This window comes from Leptosomus discolor, chromosome 1 (genome assembly GCF_034619465.1).
Source record: "Leptosomus discolor isolate bLepDis1 chromosome 1, bLepDis1.hap2, whole genome shotgun sequence".
Classification (NCBI taxonomy): Eukaryota; Metazoa; Chordata; class Aves; order Leptosomiformes; family Leptosomidae; genus Leptosomus; species Leptosomus discolor.
Window position 1 is genome coordinate 47073741 of NC_141391.1, and position 24637 is coordinate 47098377.

A 24637-nucleotide genomic window follows, 5' to 3' on the forward strand; every position below is an offset into this window, starting at 1 on the left:
GAGCGGCCCGAGCACCACGGGGGAGCCCGCCCCTCGCCCCCCTCCCACAGAGCAGCCACCGCCCCCGCCGCGCTCTCTGCCGCCGGGAGGGGCCGCCCGGGCCGGGGCTGCGGGGTTACGGCCACGCGCGACGCCCGCCGCCGCCCCTCCCTCGCCCACCGCCCCTCATCGCCTCAGCCCGCAGCCGCCTCCTCCCCACGGGCCCCCGGCACCGCACGGCGCCCCCCGCCCCGCCTGTCACACGGCCTGTGCGGCGCCCAGGCTGAGGGGAGGGCGGCGAAGCACCCCGGGGCGAAAAGCGGCAGGAGCAACAGGCACCCTGCTGCGGCCCGGCGACGGAGCCCGAAAGCCGACTGGCAGGACCGGCAGCTGCCGGAGGGAAAGGAAGCCCCAAGAGGCACCATCCGCCGGGGGGCGGGGGGGGAAAGACACGGACACGACACGGCACGGCACACCCCTCCAAATCCCCCGGCTGCCCCTGGAAAGCGCTGCCTAGCACGCAGCCCCCCTCCAGACACCGAAGCCGCTTATAAGGCAGCAGGGGAAGGCATGACCGAAAGAGGAGGAAAAATAAGGCGGAACAGCTAAAGGCTGCTCCGACACACGGCAAAGCACCGAGGTGCCCCGTTCGGGCGGCCCCGCCGGCGGGATCCGCGGGTGCCCTGCACAGCAGGCAGCGGCGTGTTTGGGTAAAGACTACGGGGTTCAGCCCATTTCAGTGGCAGGACAGGCCCCGGCCGGAGCGAGGTCTGCCCGAGGTCTCAACATGGACACCGCGAAAAAACGCTCCAGACCCCCCGGCGGCCGCGGAAGGCCGGGCGGAGCCGGCTTTACACTGCTACCCTCCGCCACACGGGCGTGACGGAGCCCCCAGCCTCCGCGCTGGGGGAGGGGAGCGGGCACAGGTAACTCCCCCCGCCCCCAGGCAAGGGGGGGGTGCCAGCGCCATCTGTACGGTAACACCGGCCAAGCTAGCGGCAGGGCCCGAGCGGCGGTGAAAGGGTGGCACCTGGGCAGCCGCCGGGTTACATCACCGCCCCCTCCGTCCCCCGGGGCCCGGCGGCGGCCACATGGCAGAGGCAGCGGGGGCAACCGCGCTGCCTGACAAGGGGGCGAGGAGGGAGGATGAGGAGGGCGGCGGCCGGGAGAGGCAAGGCGTGCTGCTGCCGGGAGGAAGGTGCACGCACGGGGCCGAGGGGAGCTGCCGGGGGAAGGGCCGCTCCCAAGCCGGCGATGGGAGGGGTGGCGGCGGCCGCCGGGGGCTGCCCGTCTCGCCCGGGAGGGAGCTCGGCGCGCGTTACCTGCCCGGGTGGCTCCCCAGCTCCCGGTCGCTCAGCGCCGCCGTGTAAATCTTCCGGTATCTGTCGGCCAGGGCCTTCCCGGAGAGCAGCAGCTGGTAGCGGCTCCGGCAGCCCAGCGACGGCGGCGCCAATGCGCCGGGCATGGCTCCCAGGCCGCCGTCTGAGCCCTCTTCGGGCCCCATGGGCCCCGCCGGACCAGAGCCGCTAGAGAAGAAGAAGCCGCCCTCGGCCCCGGTGCAGGCGGCGACGGCTGCTCCCGCAGAGGCGGCGGCGGCTGCGGCGCTCATCCCCCTCCCCGCCCGCCCCCTGGTGGCTGCGCTGCCTGCCGGCGCGACGCGGACACAGGCGGCTCCCGCTGCCTTCACCGCCGGGGCCCAGCCATGGAGAGGCCGCAAAAGCAGCCGGCGCCGCCCTCAAGGCTGCTCATCCACCCGCGCCGGGGCCGGGGGTGCGGCAACACCCCTCTCCTCCCCTCAAGCGGCGGCTCGGGACCTCGGCTGCCCGCCCGCTCGGCCCTGCGCCCCGGGCGCAGCGCCGGCCGCCGCTCCCTCCTGCCGGCGGGCACGCCGAGCTCTGGGCAGGACCGTATGCCTCCAGGACAGGACGGGGCTAGGCTGGGGCGGGAGGCTAGCCGCTCGCTTCCCCCTTCCCGCTACAGGGGAGGGGGGTGGAGGCCGGCGACTGCTGCTTCCCCTCCGGAGTTTCTCCTCGGCGGCGGCGCCGCCGCCCTCTCTCCGCACAGCCGCGCCGGCCCCACCTCCCTCCCGCGGCCAGCCCGGCCGGCGGGCGCATGCGCCGCCCGGCCCCGCCCCCCCCTCCTCCTGCGCGGTCCCCGGGAAATCCGGGGCCGAGCGCGCCGGCAGCACCTGCGGCGCGGTAGAGGGGCCGCTGGCGCGGGGCGGCGGCGCCCGAGGCTCGGGCCCGGGTGTACCTGCGAAGAACCTGAGTTCATACCCGCGTGGGGCCGGGCTTCACCGGCCCCGTAGGTCTTCGCACGGAGCTTGTCCTTCGTCGGGTTCAGAGCGCGTCTCTGTCGGTCTTGTTTTATGCACGGCGCCCTGCTGCCTCCAGCCACCAGGCAGAAGCTGCCGGTGTTCGCAGGGACAGCCGTTGCAGCCTCGTTGTGTCGCCATGAGGCCCCACGCCACAGCACCAGCGGGTGCCCTTCGTGCAAGAAGTCGGGTGTGACCAACGGCAGCAGCTGAGCCCCCCTACACCAACGCACCGCACCCCATTTCTGTGCTGTGTGACACTGGCTGGGCAGCAGTTTGCCCGGGACCCGGAGCTTCTCTCTTAATTGACGCAGGGTTTGTTAAGTCCAGTTGCCACATTAGGCCAAGATTTCCTAAGTTGTCTGGCTCCAGGATACCTTATGGGCTTTTAGAGGATAAAGGGAGGCATGGCAACAGGCCCTCTGACGGTAGATCTCGTTTTATTACCTCATTTTCCCAGATTTACATTCTTCACATCTCTTACATTGTTACTTTTTTCTGTTGGAAGTGTAGCCCTGCAGTTTTGCCACGCTTCTTGCTGCTTTACATGGCTGAAAGCTTCAGATGTGCAGACTAGGGTACATGGTACAAAAAAAAAAAAAAAAGTCCACATGGCAAATGTGGCTTGGATTGCAGTCTGCAGAAAACTGTCATCCAAAGAAGGTGTGTGCTGTCATATTTTCTTTTTTCTTTTCTTGTCCAAAAAAAAAGGCCTAAATAAAGCCTGGAATTCTGCTGGTTCTGAATACAGATAAATATTGTTCCAATTTCTTTCTGCTTAACAGCAAATTTAAAAGAACTACACAAAGAACTTTCTTAAGCTTGTGTGTCACCCACCAGTGCTTGAACATTCAAGCCGAATTTCAAGTTTGTGGTTTTGATTTTTTTGTTTTGTTTTTTCACAGAGAACTGGGGATGTCAAAAGCAATACATTCATACAAGTTTTCTCAAAGGTAGCTGTCCAGGGAGCAGAAAGCCAGGCGGACTAGTGCCATCACTGAAGAAAAAAACACTTTCTGAATGCAGTTAGAGGCACCACAGAACATCCAAGAAGTACTTAAAATACTAACTACATGAAAAGCTTTCAATTGTAATTCTTATACTGTAGTTGGGGGGGGGGAAGGAAAAGAAAAAAGAAGAAGAAAATAATCCAGGAGTGATAAAAGGAGCCACGAGAAAACAAGCACCGTGTCTCATGGTGCTAACCACCACCAAATTGCATTCGTTCTGAGAATCAGAGTAGTAAGTCTTTTTATCTCCTCTTTTAGGGATTACTGAAAGTCATCCCTACAGGCAAGAACCAGGGAGAAAACCCAACAAAACAAAGAACAACAAACCCCACCTTTTAGCTCATTTTTGTGTTTTGTGGTAAGCTACTATTTTATATACAAACGGTAATTTTTCCTTCACCCAACACACGCTGCCTGACAAATGGGCTGTCTTGTGGTGTAACATTGTCTGTCACAGCTCAAAATTATTCTCCACTAATGCTGTTGTAGCCATCTCAACGTGCATGCCGTAAAAGCTAACTGCTGGCAAACTTTTATAAGAGTGATGCAATTTATTGCAATTCTTGCATATTGCTCCAAACTCCAGAATTTGTCTGGGCTTGTGTTGCACAGAGCCACATGCAGTGTGGTGAGCGTTATTCTTTGCGAGCTGCAACTGCTACTCCACGCCTCTTCCTATCTCAAGTGTTTTTGCTTTTGCGGGGAATCTTGCTAAGTGTCCACAGTGCAGAGTCCATCTTCCATAAGCTACAGCCTGTGATGAGCAACAGCATTTGACAATATAACCAGGGTTTGCCAAGCAAGAATAACTCTGGTCCTTCTTACAGTCCACCTCCAAGCTCTCTTTCTCTTCGCTTGAAGTACAAAGTAGTCTCCAACTTGTGAGACTGTTAATGGCACCAATTAGGAGCTGGATGTTCAGTCCTCATTCACAGCCATATTTTCACTTTTTGTTTCGTCCTGAGAGGTAGCCACCTTTTTTTTTTTTTTTTTTAATGTGACTGTAGTACTTCTACTTCATGTTCTTTCTCTGACACTGAGTCTGAGCAATAATACCAGCACTGTGCCATGTGAACATTTCAACTGGACCAGCTTTATGCTAGATCCGATATATACTCCTGTTGTTGGCATAAAATTATTACAGGTTCAAATTTACTTGGTTGGTTGGTTGTTTTTGTTGTTCGGTGTTTTTTTTTTTTAAGTGGTGGTATACTTTGGAGACTCCTTTTGCACTAGATTAGCCCTTTGCTTTATGTAGCCATAGAGTTTTTGATCCAGCAGTACATGTTTGAAAGATGGATTTATTATACTATCAAAACAAACTCAGTCAACTGAAAGCTACTATTAAGTGCTTTGCAACCCAGAATGCGTCTTACTTCTGACAATACTCAACTCTTTTCCTGTTTGCTGACGCTTGCTTGCTGTTACAAAATGAAGCACTTTGCCAGTCAGCCTCTCCCTTTAAGGTGGGGTTTTCTGCAGTTGCATTCATTCACTTGGCACCTTTATAGATAAGTATTAGCAGGAAAAAATTGTTCAGAAGTCATCCAAAAATCACAGTCTGACAGCCTGTCTTGTTCACTGTCACTGCTCACGTGGATCAGCGTTTTACAAATGTGACTTTCAACATAGCAGAATAAGAATTTCCACACAGTAATTTGAAAGCTCCCATATCCTGCATAACTGGATGTAAAGGAGAAAGTTCCATGATTTCATAATCTAACCCTTATAATTTTCAATTGTATTTCCAGCCCTCGGTTTTTTAAACTTTCAAAATATGATACAAACCATTATAGTAGTTTCTTCACAGGCAAGCAGGGAGTCTGGTATAGGATCACTTCAGAATATGCAAACTAAACAGTTTACATATCAAATTGCAGCCAGGAAGTTATGAGCCACAGAATTCAGTACTTCTGCAATAAAACTTGCAATTCATTATGAACAGGTGATGTTAGAGTTCTTTGTTCACTTACTTAGCTCTTACCATCGTATTTTCTCCACAAATAGGACTTAAACCAGTAATAATGGAGGAAAAAATAATAATCTCTTGGTCACTAAGCTTCTGTCACTGTCAAGATGTGTTGTGAGGCTGTTAATATGATTAGTTAAGGGGACCATTTTTCATTATATAGTTCCGACAAAGCTACAGTCTATTTTGGCATTCTTACTCCATAATGTACATCTATCTTTATTTTAAGTTGTCAGGATTTATTTTGAGACTTCGTTATTTTTGCGAGGGGGACCACACCAAACTCACAGAACTACAACATAATTCTTGTCCTGTGCTTTTCTGTTATAAATAGTTCTTTAACGATAAAAGGCACAGGACAGGCCCCATACTGCCTCGGTATTAGAGACAAGACCTTCTTCTCCATTCCTACAGTGGAGATGCTTGTTCTTCCCTATCCAACTGTTTTCCAGGTCAAATAGTGACACTGATTTACGCTTACCCGTGTTTAGTTTCTATACACAGCACAAATGAAGGAAAACACAGCTCACATATTTAAAAAGTTGGGGGTTTTTTAAATGGAAAAATTCAGCTCTCCAGATTTGTTTGCTTTGTCATGTTTTTTGCAAGTCAAGTTTTCCCCATCTTAATTATAGAGACATGCTGAAAGAAAACAAATTAACAAGAAAACTCCACTCTATTTTTTATACCAGCTGTCACAAATCCTGAAGAGCTTGCTAGCCATAAGTTCCCCCTCTGCACCCCTTCACCCACTTTTATCTTTATGCTTTCTATTGCGCTAATGTTTAGGCTTTGACTCTGCCTTAGCCAAACTCTGTTGTCTTTGCCTTTAAATGCTTTCTTTAAAACTCAGTACACACCAAAAAAAAAATTTGTTCAAAGTAAAATCTTACAGCTCCAGTGTTTTGTAATGCTGAACCATATATATCAGTTCTTAAGATAATAACTTCTTTTAGGTGGGGAGATCAACAAGAAAAACCCCCATGACTTCTGCCATGGTGATGTGACTGGCATTAGAATAAATAAAAATAGGTACACATTCAAGTAAATGTGGTATTCATGAGTAAGTTTTTCCTTTTGAGATTGTAGCAATTAATTACTTAACAGTATTCCACCAGATTTCCCCTTACATAGAAATCCAGATTTTTCTATGTATACTTGTCTAAACCAGCTATTCATTACACGAAGAAACACACAGTAGAAGAAATACTACCAGAGCATAATCTGCAATCACCCTGAAGAGCAAGAAGTTACCCAGAACATTTTAACCAACAGCACTATAGTGTGTGAAGTAGAAAAAAAAAATTAAAAAAAAAAGTATTAAAACCCCACAAAGATGACACTTTAGCGATGTTTTATAAGATATCATTGCTTTGAAAATTTTATGTAGGTTAAAAGGAAGATATAGTGTGGTTTGACATTCAAATCTACATAAGCCAGCAAGCTTTGAAACTTGGACTGAAACTTGTAAACCTCAAGTCCTCTCCAGTATAACAACGTTTATTGGATTGTCACACAGGATGCAGAAATAAAATACGCCTTAGATGCAATCCCATTGAAAAGTCCTACCATAGAAATACGAGACTGGAAAAATGCACTTAGGTCATCAAGACTAGTCTTCTGCCAGAAATGATGCAATATACATGAGAACTATAAATCCTGCATTCTTTACAAGGCATAGAACACCTGAACTCTATTGGAAACTAAATTGGCTTGGCCGAAAAAAAACCCGCTGGTGGTTCAAACATTCTAATCTGCAAGCAATAATCTTGTGTATCCCAAAAAGAAGAATGGGGTGAGATTATATTTCCATTTCTACTGTGTTTTTACACAAGAATGAGATCACATTATTGAGACTTCTCAAATGGATAAGTCAATTTTAAATTCAAATTCCAGGCTCGGAGAAGGATGCCAGGGATATATTTAGGATAATCATGTTGTCAGTGAAAGCTTTGGAAGACTAGCTAGGAAACGGAAGGGATGGTGCTGTGATTACAGAAAAAAAGTAGTCTAGGGTGCAACCGCTTAAAACCCCACACAGTTATCCATGGACGTATTTTTAGTAACTGTAAGTTACTGAAAACATTTTTCTTGAGCAACTGTAGATTAAATTAAGCCCTTTCGGGCTTTGTGTTGTTTTTAAAATGCAGAGTCGCAGGGTTCAGTTAAATTATTAGCTCAGTAACTTTCTCAGCTAGAAGTTCAAACACACAGAGATTTTCTACACATGGATCATCACATTGCATTTACTGAACTCTGGGGTCTATTCATATACATGTTGCTGCACTAGCCATGTCATTCCCTGGAGGATTTTTTTTCCCCCATGTAGACTTATAATTACTAAGGACTGCTACACTAGTCACTGACAGATTATTTTCTTACTAATGTGTATCATTAGGGCAGCCAAAAGGATCTTCCCGTTTCAACTGGTCCCAAGAACAAACACTGTTCCTGGTATTTCTAGGAGCATATAGTAAACAGGTAAACCAAGAGACAAGCATGCAATCCACAATTTATGATTCTACTTAGATTTTAACATCTTTCAAAGCATTTGGACAAAGCCTATTTGTGGGATATTCTTCACCTCTACTGCTTCCCATGCTAGACTCTGCATCTGAAAGTGTGGATTTTGCCAGTTCTGCTATATAGTTGGATCTTACCCAACTGGCTTCCTCAATCCTTGCTCTCTCTTCTGCTCCCATTCTTCTATCTCAGAATTAGAAGTCCATTTAATTTTCTTCTTTTGTCCCCAAAATTCTTGTGCTACAAGTAGCTTTGCTCACCTATGTTTAGAAGCATCAGATGCTGTGCCTACAACAGTTTTGAAGGCTGTGTTTTGAAGCATTTCCCTCAGATCACCATCTGCTATAGATGAATCCAAGTCCTATTGCTGTCATATGTTCTATTCACTTTCCTTTTATTTGCTTTTTCTTAAAGCTTTAGCATGATTTATATAGAAGCATCACTTACAGAGACTCTGAAATATCAGATCTTACAGTTTAGCATAATTTGACATCTACAGGTGCAGGATCCATGAACTGTTTATAACATGGACAGATTACCAGGATCTCTTCCTTTAGTCGGAAAATTAAGGGAAAGAAGCTGTGGGTACACTCATAGCCAGTGTGATACATGATCTCTCAAAGGATGTCAGGAAAGCCTCTGCAAAGTCAGTCACCTTCCTTCTGGAAAACGTACATTTCAAAGCTAGTAGTCTGAGTGCACAGCAACATGCTACTTTCTTGTATCTTTGTTTTCTTGAGTCACCGCTTTCTTCTATTTCTTTGACTCCGACATGGAACATAATTCCAGCATTCCTTATTCATCTTTGCTAGCCTTTTTACAAAGCAAACAGGACACAGATCCTCCTGGATAAGACTGCTGTCACATTTAACAACACATTAACTTTAAAGCCCATGCTGGGAAAGTGTTTTCTCTCTCTTTACTACCAGCTTAGGCCCACTGAAGAAAAACTCTCAGTTTGGAAGTAGCCCTGGGTAATACAACTAAATTGACCTGTGTGACTTACTAGGCCCAATCAAGGGACCAAGTACTGAGTGAAACAGAGAGGATCTTTCCCTTCCCTCTGTCATATGCACGTGCACACATACACAAGTCAAAGCAGAGCTACGTGGCTCTGTAGTTTAGAAGCTGTGTAAGAGTAAAGTCCACTCATATTAGGTGGGGATTAATTTTTACATTTCTCTCACCTCTGTGGGGGGGTATGTTCTCAACTTAATATTTTGTTATGCAGTCGTTTGTAGCAGCATACAAAGAAACAGGTACAGCCTCACAAGATTAGTTTAATGCTTATGCTCCTTGTGGATGAAGTTGAGAGCAGATCATCTGCATCCTATGTCACATCTTCCACTTCCCAGGAAATTGTTCTGGTTGTCTTAAATGAAAGGTTATCTTCATGTTTGTTTGTTTTTTTCCTCTGATTTCTTGCTGAATTTGTTCTATTTTTTTCAAGGACTATTTAAATATATATCCATGCCTGAGGTGGGACAGGGCAGCACGTTTAAAAAAAAAAAAAAAAAAATTGGAAAATCCAAACAAACCTCCACAGCCCCTTTATTCACCTATTTGAAGAAATACAAGAAGCTCTTGGTTAAAATTGAGGATTTGAATCAGGGTGAATTTCAGCATCCTTCAGTATTTCATATTCAGAAGAACACTATAATCACTAGACTAGTAGATCCCTAATGAAGTAACATCTACCCTGAGCTAATTCTAGGCATACCGTATTTCACCAGGTGTTAGTGCAACTACTGAAATAATTTGCAAAGGTAGAGTTAACAGACCAAGATGTGTTTCTCTCCTAACACCACAGGAGTTTAGAACAACAGATGAGCAAAGAAACCACCTCCCCCTTCCCACCCCCAAAACCCTGCCAAACATCTATCTCATCAGTTGCTTCAAAAAAAGTTCTCTATGGTAATAAAAGAAAAAGGAAGAAACACAAAGATATGAAGGATATGTACAAAGGTATGAAGGATAGGGGGAAAAAAACCTAAAGGAGGGGGGTGTGATGAGAAGACCGTAGTTCAGGAACTTGGTCTAACTAGAATTCTCCTAGAAGTTATTGCAAAAGGAGAGATTTAAACAAGAGTCTAGTTCCATGCACCTTCACATAGGTATCACACTAATAAAACAATGAGAAAAAACACTAAAACCAGCCAACCCAAATGAAAATATACCTCAAACCCCAAGGATCAAAAGAATAGTTGGACTTTTTTTTTTTTTTAATGTAAAACTGTACGATCTGAAACATTCAACTTCAATTTCTTATGAGGAAGAACAGGGTAATCTATTTGAAGTGTGTCATGTATTAAGGAAAGCTGCTTTTCAAAGTTACTAGATTCATATGAGAAAACCAAGGAAGAATTTTCTGAAGCATTTATTAAAAACATGAGAGTTCAGTCAGAGACATACTTTTGTAGGCCCATAAATCTCTGATTTGGGACCAGATTGTAATATGAATCAAAACCCACAAATAGAGAAGAAAACTGTCAGGATTCTCCATCAGACTTAAGGTAAGTGTGAACATCAGTTACCCAAGCACATCTATATTTTAGATTGCAAGCTCCAACAAGAAAATAAAGTGATATCACAGCAGACTGAGCTAGACAACTACAAAGGTACACACAGGGATTAAGTGAAATTCATACACCAAGTGTAAAAAATATAAGCAAGAAGTAGAGCATACAGTGTGAGAAGCAGACCTAATCACCATTCTGCATTTGAACAGAGCTTCTGTATTTGGGAGAACCAAGAACCACATTGAAGAAATTTAGTCCTAAAAAACCCATGTATCTTAGAAGATGTTAAAATCCTTTTTGGACAGGAGTTGTAGCTATAGCAAAAATTAAGGGTCTGGTTCAAGAAACAGCTATATCCAGCTACTGAAATGTTACTCTGAATATGAACGGAACAGATGCTTAATTCTAATGGACATTTTAATACCTATTTCAAATGTCATTAGGAGTTTTAAGATAAAAAATAATTATGAAGGCAGAGAGGTAACATGATCAGTCTTTGGAAAGATTCATCCTAATTTGGATGCCTGAGAACTAAATACAACTTCTTGAGAAAGTGTCTGAACACTGGTTGCAACCTACTAAACAAGCCTCAATTTTGCTATCCCTTTTAAAATGGCTTGTGTTTTAGAGGGAGAAATACCTGAAGATAGAAAAATCAAGAAACCTACTAAGAGAGGGATGACATAGGAAAGGAAAAACTAGAATTCCTGCAAATGGATAAAAATCATAAGGAATAAATAATAGTAATCAGAGCTATGACAAGCAAGAGAAAGTAAGGTCACACCAAAGCATGATGGTGTACATATACATACACTCAAAACAATGTTTGCACCCATTGGCATTTCTTATTTATGACTCAAATGCCACTGACCCACCTACATAAAGTTATATTTTCTTGGAGTACTTACATTACCTTGAAGCAGCCAGACAATATTCATTCCATCAGCGCTTAAGACAGATCTTAGGAAGATCCACAAGACTAAGCTTTTTAAAACTAACTGATCAGAGAGACGAGCCACAATAAAAACTCTAAGAACCCTGGCTCAAGATTCAAAGATTTTTTATCCCTCCCTCCCGAACTGTCCTGGTACTTAAAGATCTTTTAAAAGAAGAGAACTAGAACACTAGTATCAGAAGTACAAACAGAATAACAACAATTACTTTGTAATTATTTCAGTGTCACTCCTTAGGTAACAGAAAGGACTGCAGTGCTAGACAACCAAAGATGAAATAGCATTAGTTATGCTTTTATATAAAAGTAGGTCTCATTAAACAGATCTTCTTTCTCTCTCTTTGACAGAACTACAGGTATGGTAGCCTGACATCAACACCATATAGATCATAAAATAAATAAATTATTAATTAGCAGATTAACAACTACTTCTTGAGATGTATCAGTGTATGTGATTTATCCTTTAACAGAATTTACTTTTACTACAAAGAATGCTTCTACCACTGACCATATTCCACTCTTACATGTACGGCAACTCAAAAATTAGTGCTGTATGAAAAAAAACCTCTAACAAAAAACCCCACAAAGCAATATAATATTTTCATTTTTACAGTCAAGTTACTTAGTAGACTTTTCCCCCAAAAGAACATGCTTTTTAATACCAATATTAAAAAAAACCCAAACTGTTGTGCTTTTTTTTTAAAAAATGAAAAACAAGAACAGAACAGTAGCATAGTTGTGATAGCTTCCAGCCCTGTACAACTACTGCAATTAAACAGACAGGCTTTATTTTCCGAAAAAAAAAAGTTAGAAAGTATTATTCAGTCCGTCAAGCAGACAAAAAGCTACAGCAAGCCTTCTGTTCACACACCATTTCTCACCCTTTTTTCCTTCCTCTTCTCACCCCCAATCACATTTCTCTGAGCTTGGACTGCCTTAAGGTTATCAGCTGGGAATCATACACCTTAGCTGATTCACAGCTGTGTACTATTTTTTCCACAAAGTGAGGTAGGCTATTTTCCTAAGTGCTTAAAGAATCCATAATCTGCTACCATAACATCTAAGCACAGTCTTGTATCAAAAAGTACTTAATGTAACCTTTGATTACAGAATGAAGAAGTGAAGAGGAGAAGTGATTCTATTTTTATATACCATATTGTTGAGTTATACCTTTTCCTCCTGCCATTGCACTTAGTAGAAGTACTCCTTACTGAGTTTAGATTGCCAGAAAAAAAGTTTGGATACCTGCTAGCAAGATAGAAACATCCTTCAGGTTGCAATACAAAGCTGCTTAGCTGGAACAAGGAATACATCTGACCCTATCTGTTGTCCGTGATCCAAAGATCAGAGAAGACATGCAGGATCTTGTAATAGTGTCTATTTGTAGATGTATCAAAAACACTACTCATGTCTATAATTTATATGTTTCTATAAAGACATTAAAGAAGTACTTAGAAACAAATGATTCATCAGCAAGCATCAATATAGGCAACTATAAGCTCTGGTTACACAATCTAAGGTTTTTAAAATAGCAACTTTTAAAGTAATAACTGTGTATTATAGTATTTGTTGCATTAATGCAATTAGGAATTAAAGATGATAACTTCTCAAATATTCTGTGAAAAAGAGTGTTACTGTTCCATGTTTTATAAACAAACTTCTTAATTTGTGATTGACTGACTACTGAGTAGCTATAGAGCAGGTGGATTATTAGCCAATTAGTTTAATTTTGAATTGTGAATGCTCTCCTTTTTTAAAACTGGTGTAGCATATTTGCTAACTAAAATAACCCCAAAACCCAGAAATAGGAGAATTTTATTTCTTAATTAAATACAAGGTTTACCCAGAAATGAATCATCAGTCTTGTGAATGCTATATCCTTCTGCCTGTGTGAAGCCATACAGATACAGGTATTTGGAGCAACATACAAAATAAGTAGTCATATACAGATGGACTACCTCCACTCCTTTCTTCCAGAGCCACTTACGAGTGATGTCAGACTAGGACTGTTTCCAGCAATAATCTGGAAGCGTCATGTGCATCTGTTGAATTTAGGATAACCTGACAAGCCCCTTAGCACCTCCCTCCATTCAAAACAGTTATTGAAATAATAATTTTAAAGCAATGAAATATAATATAAATTTAGCTAGCTGCATTTTGATGGAATTTTCAAGTATTTTCTGCTCACAACATTCACACTTGGAATAAGCTGGAAGATGACTTACAACCCCTTCTCTAGGATAGTTTTTCTTTGCATAAAAAGGGAAGGCTTATGCTATCTAATTTTAGTCATCTAAAGGTTAGGCATCTCAGACTAATCTGGCCTGAAATTTAACTAAGTACGTAACATATCTCGGTCTATCACTAGCAGCTAATATCAATATCCTTCAGGCAGAATTCACTCATTTTAACCACCAATGTATGTATTAGCAGTGTTGCCTACACTAGATGAGCTCTTTCCATAGTATGTGAGAAGAGACAAGTATCTCCAAAGAGTAATTCATCCCTCCTGTCTTAGGCATCTGGTTTTATGGTGGAATGAATTGCCCTCCAGAGGTGTCCACCATATTTTAATTAGAGCTTGAGAGAGATTAATAGTACATAAAATCTTTAGACGTCTTTCAATCAGGCAGTTAAGTTTCCTTTCCAGTTTCTTTACACATCTTGATGCAATGCTAAGTAACAAAATATGAAAGCAGATACGGCATCACAGAATCACAGAATGTTAGGGGTTGGAAGGGACCTCGAAAGATCATCTAGTCCAACCCCCCTGCCAGAAAAGGACCACCTAGAGTAGATCACACAGGAATGCATCCAGGCAGGTTTTGTATATCTCCAGAGAATGAGACTCCACAACCTCTCTGGGCAGCCTGTTCCAGTGCTCTGACACCCTCACAGTGAAAATTTTTTTCCTTATGTTAATGTGGAACCTCCTATGCTCCAGCTTGCACCCATTTCCCCGTGTCCTATCATTGGACATCACCAAGAAGAGGCTGGCTCCATCATCCTGACACTCACCCTTTACATATTTATAAACATTAATGAGGTCACCCCTCAGTCTCCTCTTCTCCAGGCTAAAGAGACCCAGCTCCCTCAGCCTTTCCTCATAAGGGAGATGTTCCACCCTCTTAATCATCTTTGTGGCTCTGGGCTGGACTCTTTCAAGCAGTTCCCTGTCCTTCTTGAACTGAGGAGCCCAGGACTGGACACAATATTCCAGATGCGGTCTCACCAGGGCAGAGTAGAGAGGGAGGAGAACCTCTCTTGATCTACTGACCACACCCCTTCTAATACACCCCAGGATGCCATTGGCCTTCTTGGTCATGAGGGCACATTGCTGGCTCATGGTCATCCTGCTGTCCACCATGACCCCCAGGTCCCTTTCCCCTACGCTACTCTCCAACAGCTCAGTCCCCAACCTATACTGGTACATGGGGTTGTTCTTTCCCAGATGCAAGACTCTACACTTTTCCTTGTTGTATTTCATTAAATTTCTCCCCACCCAGCTCTCCAGCCTGTCCAGGTCTCTCTGAACGGCAGCACAGCCTTCTGGTGTGTCAGCCACCCCTCCGTTTTGTGTCATCATGGCGCAAGTCTGTCTAGAATGGGGTGTTGGAGCCATGCTTTTGATTTCTGCTGTTAGAAGGCCATTTACTTTGATTATAGATGACCGTTGAATGCAATTTGCCTTTGGCTATAGTTCTGTTGTAAGAGCAAGTAAAATCAAAATTTGTTCATTCTCTTTAGCTCTTAAACCCTTACTCAGTCATTTTCACCAAAGATCTTCCAGCAAGCCCTATCAACCTCATTCCTTGACCTCCACAATGGGAAAAGTTGTATTTCAAAGGTCAAGAGTCTTGCAAACCATCTACTGTAATTTTATTTTCCACGTCAGTTCACCTTTAGCTGAAGTTATAACCCAGTGTAATCCTCAGACCTTCAGCTCCTAGCTGCAGCTCATCTTATTAATTTTCCATTGCACTTAAACCAGGTAGATTGGGTTTTTTTTTTTTTTGTATAGGAGCTGCTTTTGGGGGCTGCTTTAAGTTGCTGAGTTAGCTGATACCTTAACTTGTCCCAGTTTTAGAAAGTTCTGCAACAAGTTTCCTTCTAAAATTTATAATTTTATTTTTGCTAGATTGTTTTTACCTCATGAATGTCCAGAATTTTGCTGCTGTTATGTTCTAAGATAAACAGAAAACTGGGCTTAATTTTTTCTTGTCTGAACCTCAGTTAACATGTTTTTGCTGAGACTGTAGGCCATATAGCCCCATGCATTTTTTAGATATATACGAAGACAAGGTGATCCCTCTCATCAAGCAGGCTTTTCCCTAAAGTTAAAGAACAGCCCAGGAATAGCTTTTAAAAATTCAAGAACTTCTGATTTTTTTTTTACTTAGCAACAGCTCTGTATAAAAATTATGATGAAGCTACTGAGGCTATTTGGCTTTGAAGAAATGCAATGAAGGAAAATTTTTAGGTTTAAGAAGTTTGCTTTATTTAGATAAAATGGTTTGAATTATGGACACACTGATAAACACAAGTTAGTTTACTAGCAGAAGAACTCTAGTTACCATCTAAAAATCTTACTTGATTATACAATCATAGAATCATTAGGGCTGGAAAAGACCTCTGAGCTCATCCAAGTCCAGCTGTCAAACCAACACCACCATGCCCACTAAACTACGTCCCAAAGTGCAGCATGAACACGTTTTTTGAACACCTGAAAGAATGGTGACTCCACCACTTCCCTGGGCTGCCTGTTCCAATGTTTGACCACTCTTTCAGTAAAGAAATATTTCCTAGTGTCCAATAAAAACCTCCCCTGGCACAACCTGAGGCCTTTTCCTCTTGTCCTGTCACTAGTTTCTTGGGAGAAGAGACCGACACCCACCTCACTACAACCTCCTTTCAGGTAGCTGTAAAGAGCAATAAGGTCTCCGCTCAGCCTCCTCTTCTCCAGACTAAACAATCCCAGTTCCCTCAGCCGCTCCTCATAAGACCTGTTCTCCCGGCCCTTCACCAGCTTTGTTGCCCTTCTCTGGACACGCTCCAGCACCTCAATGTCTTTCTTGGAGTGAGAGGCCGAAAACTGCACACAATATTCGAGTTGCGGCCTCAACAGTGCTGAATACAGGGGCACGAATGATGTCTAGTAAAGAAAGGAATGCTATATCTATGAAGTTGGAATGTCTTGGATGCTTAGTAATTTGTTTTTGAAAGCACCCAAGTTCAAAGTTAAGTTTGATTTGTAAATTAGCTATGGCGATTTGGCAATAGAAGCTAATATAAATTCAGTTTAAATGAGTGTAGCTAACAACAGATAATCTAATGTTTTAGAAATGCTTTGGAAATTAATATGGTGGGTAGTTTAGGAAGTCTAAAAGGTATGAAGAGAAAAGAACCACATTTCTTTGAAGATTTCCCCATAACTTTTTATTAACATGAAGCTATGCTTTGTCAGGTTGTTTTAGAGATAAACAAGGAATGAGACTGGAGCTTTGATTTTACCTTGACTCTTGATTTCTACTTAAGTAAACCTGTAACTTCCTTTAATAATCCTAAAGTGACTAGCCCAGGATGAATGCAGAAAAATAAAGAACTGTTGACTGAGCCCTATCTAGTCAAAATCTGAACTGACAGCCAAAATTTTAGAGCTTTAAATATTGGTTCTGCGAAGAGATGGATCAGCTGTTACTACACTTTGGAAAGGTAGGTCACAGGAAGCCTCATAAGAAAAACAAATTTATACTCTGTTTCCTCATTTGACTTCCTTTCTGCTATACTAATAGCACTTAAGACAATCTAAACTGTGGAATGCGGGGGCATGGCCCAGTGTCTGGGTCCAGCTGCAAACTCCAGCTGCATTCCAGCTTCGTGTCAGATGGAGAGCAAGCCTTCATCACTTTCCCCTTCCCCTTCTTGTTTGTTTATGAAAGCTTAGGGAACAGGAAGAGACTTATTTGTGTATCAACCATACAGCTAGTGCTCACAAGTACTAGGATGCAGGAATTTTTTTAGAAACTCAAAAAACATGCCTTGCAACGTAATTTGTCAGGAGATAATAAGAAACAAGGACACTCAACAAGTGTTGAGAGAGAGATGAACCATCAAGGTCAGTCAAAGAAGCTATGAGAAGGGAAGGGAAGGGAAGGGGAGGGGAGGGGAGGGGAGGGGAGGGGAGGGGAGGGGAGGGGAGGGGAGGGGAGGGGAGGGGAGGGGAGGAGAGGAGAGGAGAGGAGAGGAGAGGAGAGGAGAGGAGAGGAGAGGAGAGGAGAGGAGAGGAGAGGAGAGGAGAGGAGAGGAGAGGAGAGGAGAGGAGAGGAGAGGAGAGGAGAGGAGAGGAGAGGAGAGGAGAGGAGAGGAGAGGAGAGGAGAGGAGAGGAGAGGAGAGGAGAGGAGAGGAGAGGAGAGGAGAGGAGAGGAGAGGAGAGGAGAGGAGAGGAGAGGAGAGGAGAGGAGAGGAGAGGAGAGGAGAGGAGAGAGATGGAATAATAAAAGGTTAATAGTATTAGCAAATTAAAGAGAGATCAGCCAGTCAGTCTGATAAAATTAACCAAATACATTAGTTTTAAACTAGATTACCTCAACTGCTTTAGGCAAAATCTAAGGCAATTTTGTTAAAAAAAAATTTTGAGATCCTATGATTGATGGTGATGAAAAGAATGGAAAACATTTTTAGAACTGCTTAACTTGAAACAGTACTTCATATTTAGTTTACTTATACGGAAGAAATATAGATATGTGTGTTTTTTTCCAACTCTACTTTCTGCTCTGAAGATTGCAGTTCATTCTGTAAGAGTCAACAGTAGCTTAATCAGACAGTACATTGACACATTTTAGAGTCCAGATTTTTCCAAACTAATTTTAGGCAACTAACTGAAGATCCAGTATCAGGAATGTAATTGCCTTGGGTTTTCAGCAGTCAGTGGGTAACTTAGATGATAGGTGGGTCTGGTGGTTTGGTGTCTGGTGGGGTTTTGGTAGCGGGGGAGGGGGCTACAGAGGTGGCTCCTGTAAGAGGCTTCCAGATGCTCCCCCGGCTCCAATTTTGGCCCCGCCTCTGGCCAAGGCCAGACCAATGGCACCACTGCAAATAACTTTAAGAGTGAAAGAACCTGTTGAGGAGATATCGGTTCATGTTTCTTTGTTGGTGGGCGGAGGAGAGGAGGGGGATGGGAGAAAAACAGCCCTGCTGACACCCAGGTCAGTGAGAAAGGAGAGGGGGAGGTGTGCCGGAGCAGAGGTTCCCCTGCGGCCCATGGTGGGGTGGCGGCTGAGCCCCTGCAGCCCCTGGAGATCAGCGGTGGCCCAGAGGTTGGCCTGCAGCCCGCGGAGGGCCCCGGGCCGGAGGAGCAGGGACCGGGCCCGAAGCAGCCGTGACTCCGAGGCAGCCCGCGCTGGAGCCGCCCGTCGGTGGGAGGGCGGCAGCCCCGGGAGGGACCCGCGCTGGGGCGGCCCCGCGGGAAGGACTCCCGTTGGAGCAGTGGGTGGAGGGCTGTCTGCCGGGAGAGGGACCCTGCGGTGGGGCAGGGGAGGGCTGCGAGGGCCCCTCTCCCTGAGGAGGAAGGAGCAGCAGAGACACCTTGTGCCGGACGGACTGTGACCCCCATTCCCTGCCCCCTGCGCTGCTGGGGGGGAAGAGGGAGCAGAGCTGAGCCCGGGAAGACGGGAGGGGTGGGGGGAAGGTGTGTTGTATTTAAGACCTGGTTGTATTTCTCATTCTCCTTGATGGTGGTGGTTGTTTTGTATTAAATGTGTGTTGTTATCCCCAAGTGGAGTCTGTCTTTTGCCCATGACCATACTGGTGAGTGAGCCCTTTCTGTCCTTTGTCTCGATCCTGGAGCGTTTTTGATTCTATTTTCTCCTCCCCATTCCTCAAGGAATGGGATAGGGGTAAGCAAGCGGCCACAGGTGGGCTTTGTTGCCGGCTGGGTGGGCTCAAACCACAACAGTGGGCTAGTTTGCTATCTGGAAGTGCTGTTGAGAGTACATGATGACATGCATGACTCTTCTATCTCTTCTCCCATGTGTGTAAATGGAGGCTATGATGACCTAAATTGCAAGTCTGATATTAGATAGGGTAAATCCACAGACTGTTTCTGGTGTCATTTGGACTACAGGATCTTCAGGTTTCAACAGTAGAAAGACAAAATTTTAGTCTAAGAGAGGCTGCCTTTTGATTAGTATAACAACAAAAATCATCTTGCTGGAATATTTCCCATGAAAGAAGGTTTCTTCCTGTCTTTCCAGTCAGAGTTTGAGTTGATGAGGAAATCTACATGACGAATCTATTTTCCAAAAGAGATTATACACATGGGGAATTCTTGCCAAAACACACAATAATTGTTGCAACTGGATACAGCTTCTTACACCTTATATAAACTGGATTCAGCTACACCACTGAAGAGTCCTATCATCTGGACTCTGTAGTCCCATGTAAAGATGTAAAGACGAGATTGTCCCCAGCAGTATTTTTTGTGCCTAATGCTCCATCTGCAGGGGAGGGGATGAGTTCATCTGTGTCCCCTCTGTAAGAAACATGAGAGGAAACAGCAAAGTCATAAAACAATGAAGGTGTTTGGCTCCACACATTCTCCTGCTTCCTGTTCATAACATATGCTCCAGGATTTTGTCATGGTTTCAGTTTTAATATTAATTTAGATGTTTTAAATGGTAGCGTGAGATGCTATTTCCTCATGATCTGACTGGAGACCAGCCCTTCTGTTGCAAAAGTACTTAAAGAACTGACAGCCTTTGCTAGGAGTGAGATTAGCTCTGGTCTCATGGCGGAAGGACAGAGTTGTTGCCCAAACATAACAGATTAAGTGTCATTTGAGATGCCCTAGGGAATTCAGGATGCCTTTGATACCCTATACAGAGGACCAGCAGGTATGATGCAAGTCCTGTGAGAGACCTGCACCTTTCATCAGTGGCAGCTGGAGGCAGGGAGGTACCCTTGGTGCCTTTGTTTTAGGCAACTGTGTCACACTCTTGTTGACCATTGAGATGAATACATGTTCAGGATGGATCTCAAATCAGTGGGCTGACATGACAGGTTTCTCTCATAAGCAGAAATGGTCTCTTGAAACACTTTCTGGAGCCAGCAGATCATTCATGATACATCAGAAATAGGGAAGCTGAAGTCTGGCTGAGTGGCTGGCATTGGAAGAACTATGCTTCAGTGATTCTCCCTGCAACTGTCCTCCCAAAGATGATAACAAATTGTGAGATAAGAGGCCTTAATAATGTAATTGGACTTAAGAACTCATATACTGTTCATACGTATACTGTCAACCGTCTGGAGGTTGCTCCATGGTTCAGAGAAAAACACAAGTTGCCTATGAAGTCCCAGAGCAGACTGTTTTAATGGATCTTGATCAGTTAAAACCCAAAAGGTTAGGCTATTTGGATACTTATGACAGCCTTTTGTGGGGAATCCCTTTATCTACTCCCATGCAAATTTTACACAGAGTTTCTGAGACTCTGCCTGGGGCTATCTGAAACTAGTCTGCTCAGTGCTGCTCAGTGGCAGGATTTAGTAGTCTAAAAGCAGTTTACTCAAGGTCTTCATTCCGCTTAGGAGGCTGAAGAGGTCAATCTGATAATTTCACCATGGCTCAAATTGTGCAACAGCTGTCCAGGAATGCAAAAAAGAAAGGGAACAAATTATTTCTGACTCCACATCCCCACAAAACCTCAGGCTGTGTTTGATCACGTGGATGTATGGCCTGTTTCTACTTCGCCTGCTGAGTCAGGATGCTCAGTGACAAGTCATACAACTTGCAGCTGTTGCAAGCCAGCTCTTCCTGGCTGGGCAATCATCTGCATTGCTCTCTAACCCAGACAAACACCATGAAGCTCAGCTGAGGGGTAAAGTTGAAATAATCCCACTGGAGTTTTCAGTTCTGCTCATATCTTAAGCGAGATCTCTCTGGAAGACTTGAAAAGAACATAACTAACCCTTGATGATAGAAATTATTACATTTACATCCTCATTTGCTTCTTTGACTGACCTTGATGGTTTCAGGGAAGTAATGTAGAGGGAAGTCTTCAACAAAGCCTTAGAAACCTTTGAAACATTGATCTGTCCACAGCCTTCTATGGCTTTTCATATTATTTTGTCTTACAGGCAGTCAATTCACAGACAAGGAACAGTGCATGTTACCCCAGAAAGTTAATGGAGAAGGGCATTTTATCTGTTTGTGAGTCAGGCTGTTCCCAGGGAAGAGTATTTGCTGAAGGAGTGTTTAGCCATTGAATGGGAACAAAATCGGTAAAATATTATTTACTGTCATCCAAAATGACCTCTCCCTTTCCTGAAATAGCCAAATGCAATTAGGACATTAATGACCAGATTAATAGGTGGTATTAGGACCACTACTGGAAGCATACCAAGTATTGGACGTACCATTGCACATACAGTTGGAGACAGCTGCCAGACTGTGTGGGCATTTCAAACAGGAGGGCAAGGAATGGTTTGGGCTCTATATGTAACTTTAAGAGCAGAGAGATTATAGGAAGCTGCTAAAACTACTGTTAAGTAATGCATTTATTCTGTGTGCCCCACTTGGAAGGCAGAATTAAAGCCAGCTAGCTGGAAGCAAATAGCTATTTCTTTCCAAGAATATAAATAGGAAACAACAGAGCAGTTGATGTCAATGTCTGTGAAAGTAACCGCCTTTCAAGTCCAGTCTTTGTGATTCTAGCTCGGCTTCAGCTCTGTGCAGAAGTTGATCCTAAACTTGGATATTTAATTTAGAGGATATGTGTAGATTACAGGTTGAAGCCTGGTAGATGGCTCTTCTTTCTGCAGTGAGGAGTCAAATATTGACTCTATACTTCTGATTTCGTTTAAACTCCAGAAATCAAATAACTTTTCAAGGACATTTACAAGAAAATACTTTGTCATAAATTAAAAAAAAAAAAAAAAAAAAATCTGTGCATGATCAAAAAAGACAATAAAAATGTCGTACAGGCTGAGAAGAATAATTCTTTAAAAAAAGTTTCCCTTATTCATTGGAAGATAAACTTATTTAGAAGTTTCTCAGGGTGGTAGGTTCTTTGGAGTTTGCCCTTTTCCTGTTTCCCTTTGGGATTCATTAACTCACTGCTGCTGAATGTATCTCCCTCATGGCTGGACTCCCTGGTAATGCCTCCCGGAAAGACAAATGAGCAACCACTGTCACTTTTTTTTTTTTTTAAGAACAGGTCGTATTTTAAAAATTTCTCTACAGCTTTGTTCCCTCGAAGAACTGTCAGGTAAATTTCATATTCTGTTATGCCTTTTACATTTTATTCCTGTGAAAGTGACATCCCTTAGCCATAGAGAAATCTCAGCTTTTGCTCTTAAAAGAAGACTGGGAAGAGATTGTTATGCTGAAGACTGTATCAGATTTAAAACAAGTGAAAATGATGCAATAAATGTCATGGGGTAGTTCAGTGTAGTTCACATTAAGTCATTATTCAGTTGCTTTTCAGAATAAATGTAATTGTAATTTTATGGTACCTTGAGAGTAAATCAAATGCAGAATAGAATATTTTATAGGTGGAGTGAACCTAGGTGAGTATAGGTTCCTATATAATTTTAATTTGCTCTGTTTGTGAGCGAAGAATGCTTTTATCTTACATACATCTGTCAGTTGTCTTTCCTGTTACAGACTTCAGGAAAGTATTTGCCTTGGAAAGAAGAGACAAATATTCAGCCACCATCTGGAAACAAGCTGTGAGGAAGCACCTTCTCCAAAAAATAAAATAAATTAGGAAACAGGAGGCTAATGGAACCCCAAAATCACATCAAGCAGAAGTCACATTTAAATCAAAAAGAAAGGCAAGTAAAAATTGTGCATGAGAAAGGACTGCAGGTTGAGATGTAGAGATGTTTATCCAGCATCATGGGTTTTAACCTGTGATACCTAGACTTCTGGGGACTGTAAGTTCCTTCTGAAAAATGAAAACGCCAGGTAATTAAGAAAGACAAGATGATTATTTGCCAGCGAGCTTAAATTATTCTATATCCTACTGAAAAATGGTTAAGCTTCCAAAAGTAGAAAAGGGTGAAAACTACACCTCTAGTGCACTAGCTTATCATTGTAGCAACATTTGAACTGATACTGTCTTTAGTGTAGCTGTATTGAATTACAAGGTTATCCTTTGAGTGTGAAGGGCTGTTACGAACCAGAATGCTCTGAGTTTATTCCAGGTAGGACTGCTGGTTTCAAAATAAACAAATAAAGACAAGGATTAAAGTAAAATGTAAGAAATTTCTCCCTTTAACTCAACCAAATATTTTTGAAGCCTTTATAAGATTTTGAAAACTTTGAGGAAAACATAAGCACTAACTTACCTGTGTTCTTGTACATCTGTGGTGAAATAAGAGGGCCATAGAGTGATCTTGAGCATGCTACTTAAGTGTTAGCTCAGTCACTGTCTCTTTGTTGGATTACCTCCATCCGAGACATATCTGCTCATCAAGGGGCCAGCACTAAGCTGTGCAGATTCGAGTTGATTAGTGCCATTTGCCCTTGGATTCCTGGATCTTTATGTATGTTAACAGTATGGGCTAAGTTATTGTTTAAATATATTTATTTAAATGCTGTTAACAGCAGTGTTTGATGCTGTTCTGTTAATGACTAGGCAAAATACTATATGTATATATGTATGTATATATATATATATAGTGGCTTCTTTTATGGCTTCCATTAGCATCTTATCCACGTGCAGCAAAATGTATTTAGCAGACTGACAGCTTACAGAGCAGCACAGAGTGCCTGGGAAAGCATTTACTTAAAAGTAAGCACCAACAGTCTCTTCCTTAAAGGACTCAGCTGCGCTCATGTTTTTCTTTCATAGAATAACCTAATGGACAGCACAGTTGCCAAGGAAATGAGACTTATATCCTATTACCTCCTCTAGCTGAAAGAGCTGTAAACCAAAACTTCCCGGGAGACTGTATCAAAAAACTGGATATGGAGATACTCTTGAAAATTACAGAGAAAAAGCTTCCTCTTTCTTAAAAGCCGTGTAAAAATAGCAGAAGGGTATTTAATTTTGAAGCCTAAGTTGTAAGGCACCCACTTTTACGGCAGAGTACCACAGTCCAAGTCGGAGGATTGTTTCTGTATTTTCTTTAATGAGCGTTTCACTGCTGCTGTATGTGTGTCTTTTAACGAACTGGCAGTTTGTGGATTTTTTTCTTTTTTTAAATTATTGCTAGAATGTATTAATCCTACTGAAACAGTTTAGCTAACTAAAAATTCATTCTTTGAGTTTTGCACATATTGCTTAAATCTCAAAATCCCGTGATGTATCATTTCCCTTGCTGTGATAGTCTCTTGATTCCTTTCTCTGTCTCATGTCTTGGGTGGAAAA

At 43.3% G+C, this 24637-nt stretch overlaps 1 protein-coding gene across 3 annotated transcripts in view; it reads right to left on the minus strand.

The window, feature by feature from the left end:
• Nucleotides 1-1588, minus strand: part of MYCBP2 (MYC binding protein 2) — a 204668-nt gene extending 203080 nt beyond the window's left edge. For all 3 annotated transcript variants that reach the window (XM_086476678.1, XM_086476666.1, XM_086476671.1), the window contains exon 1: nt 1302-1588. In XM_086476678.1, the coding sequence (XP_086332804.1) occupies nt 1302-1588 (287 nt within the window). The remainder of the gene's footprint in view (nt 1-1301) is intronic.
• Between the last annotated feature and the right edge of the window lie 23049 nt (nt 1589-24637).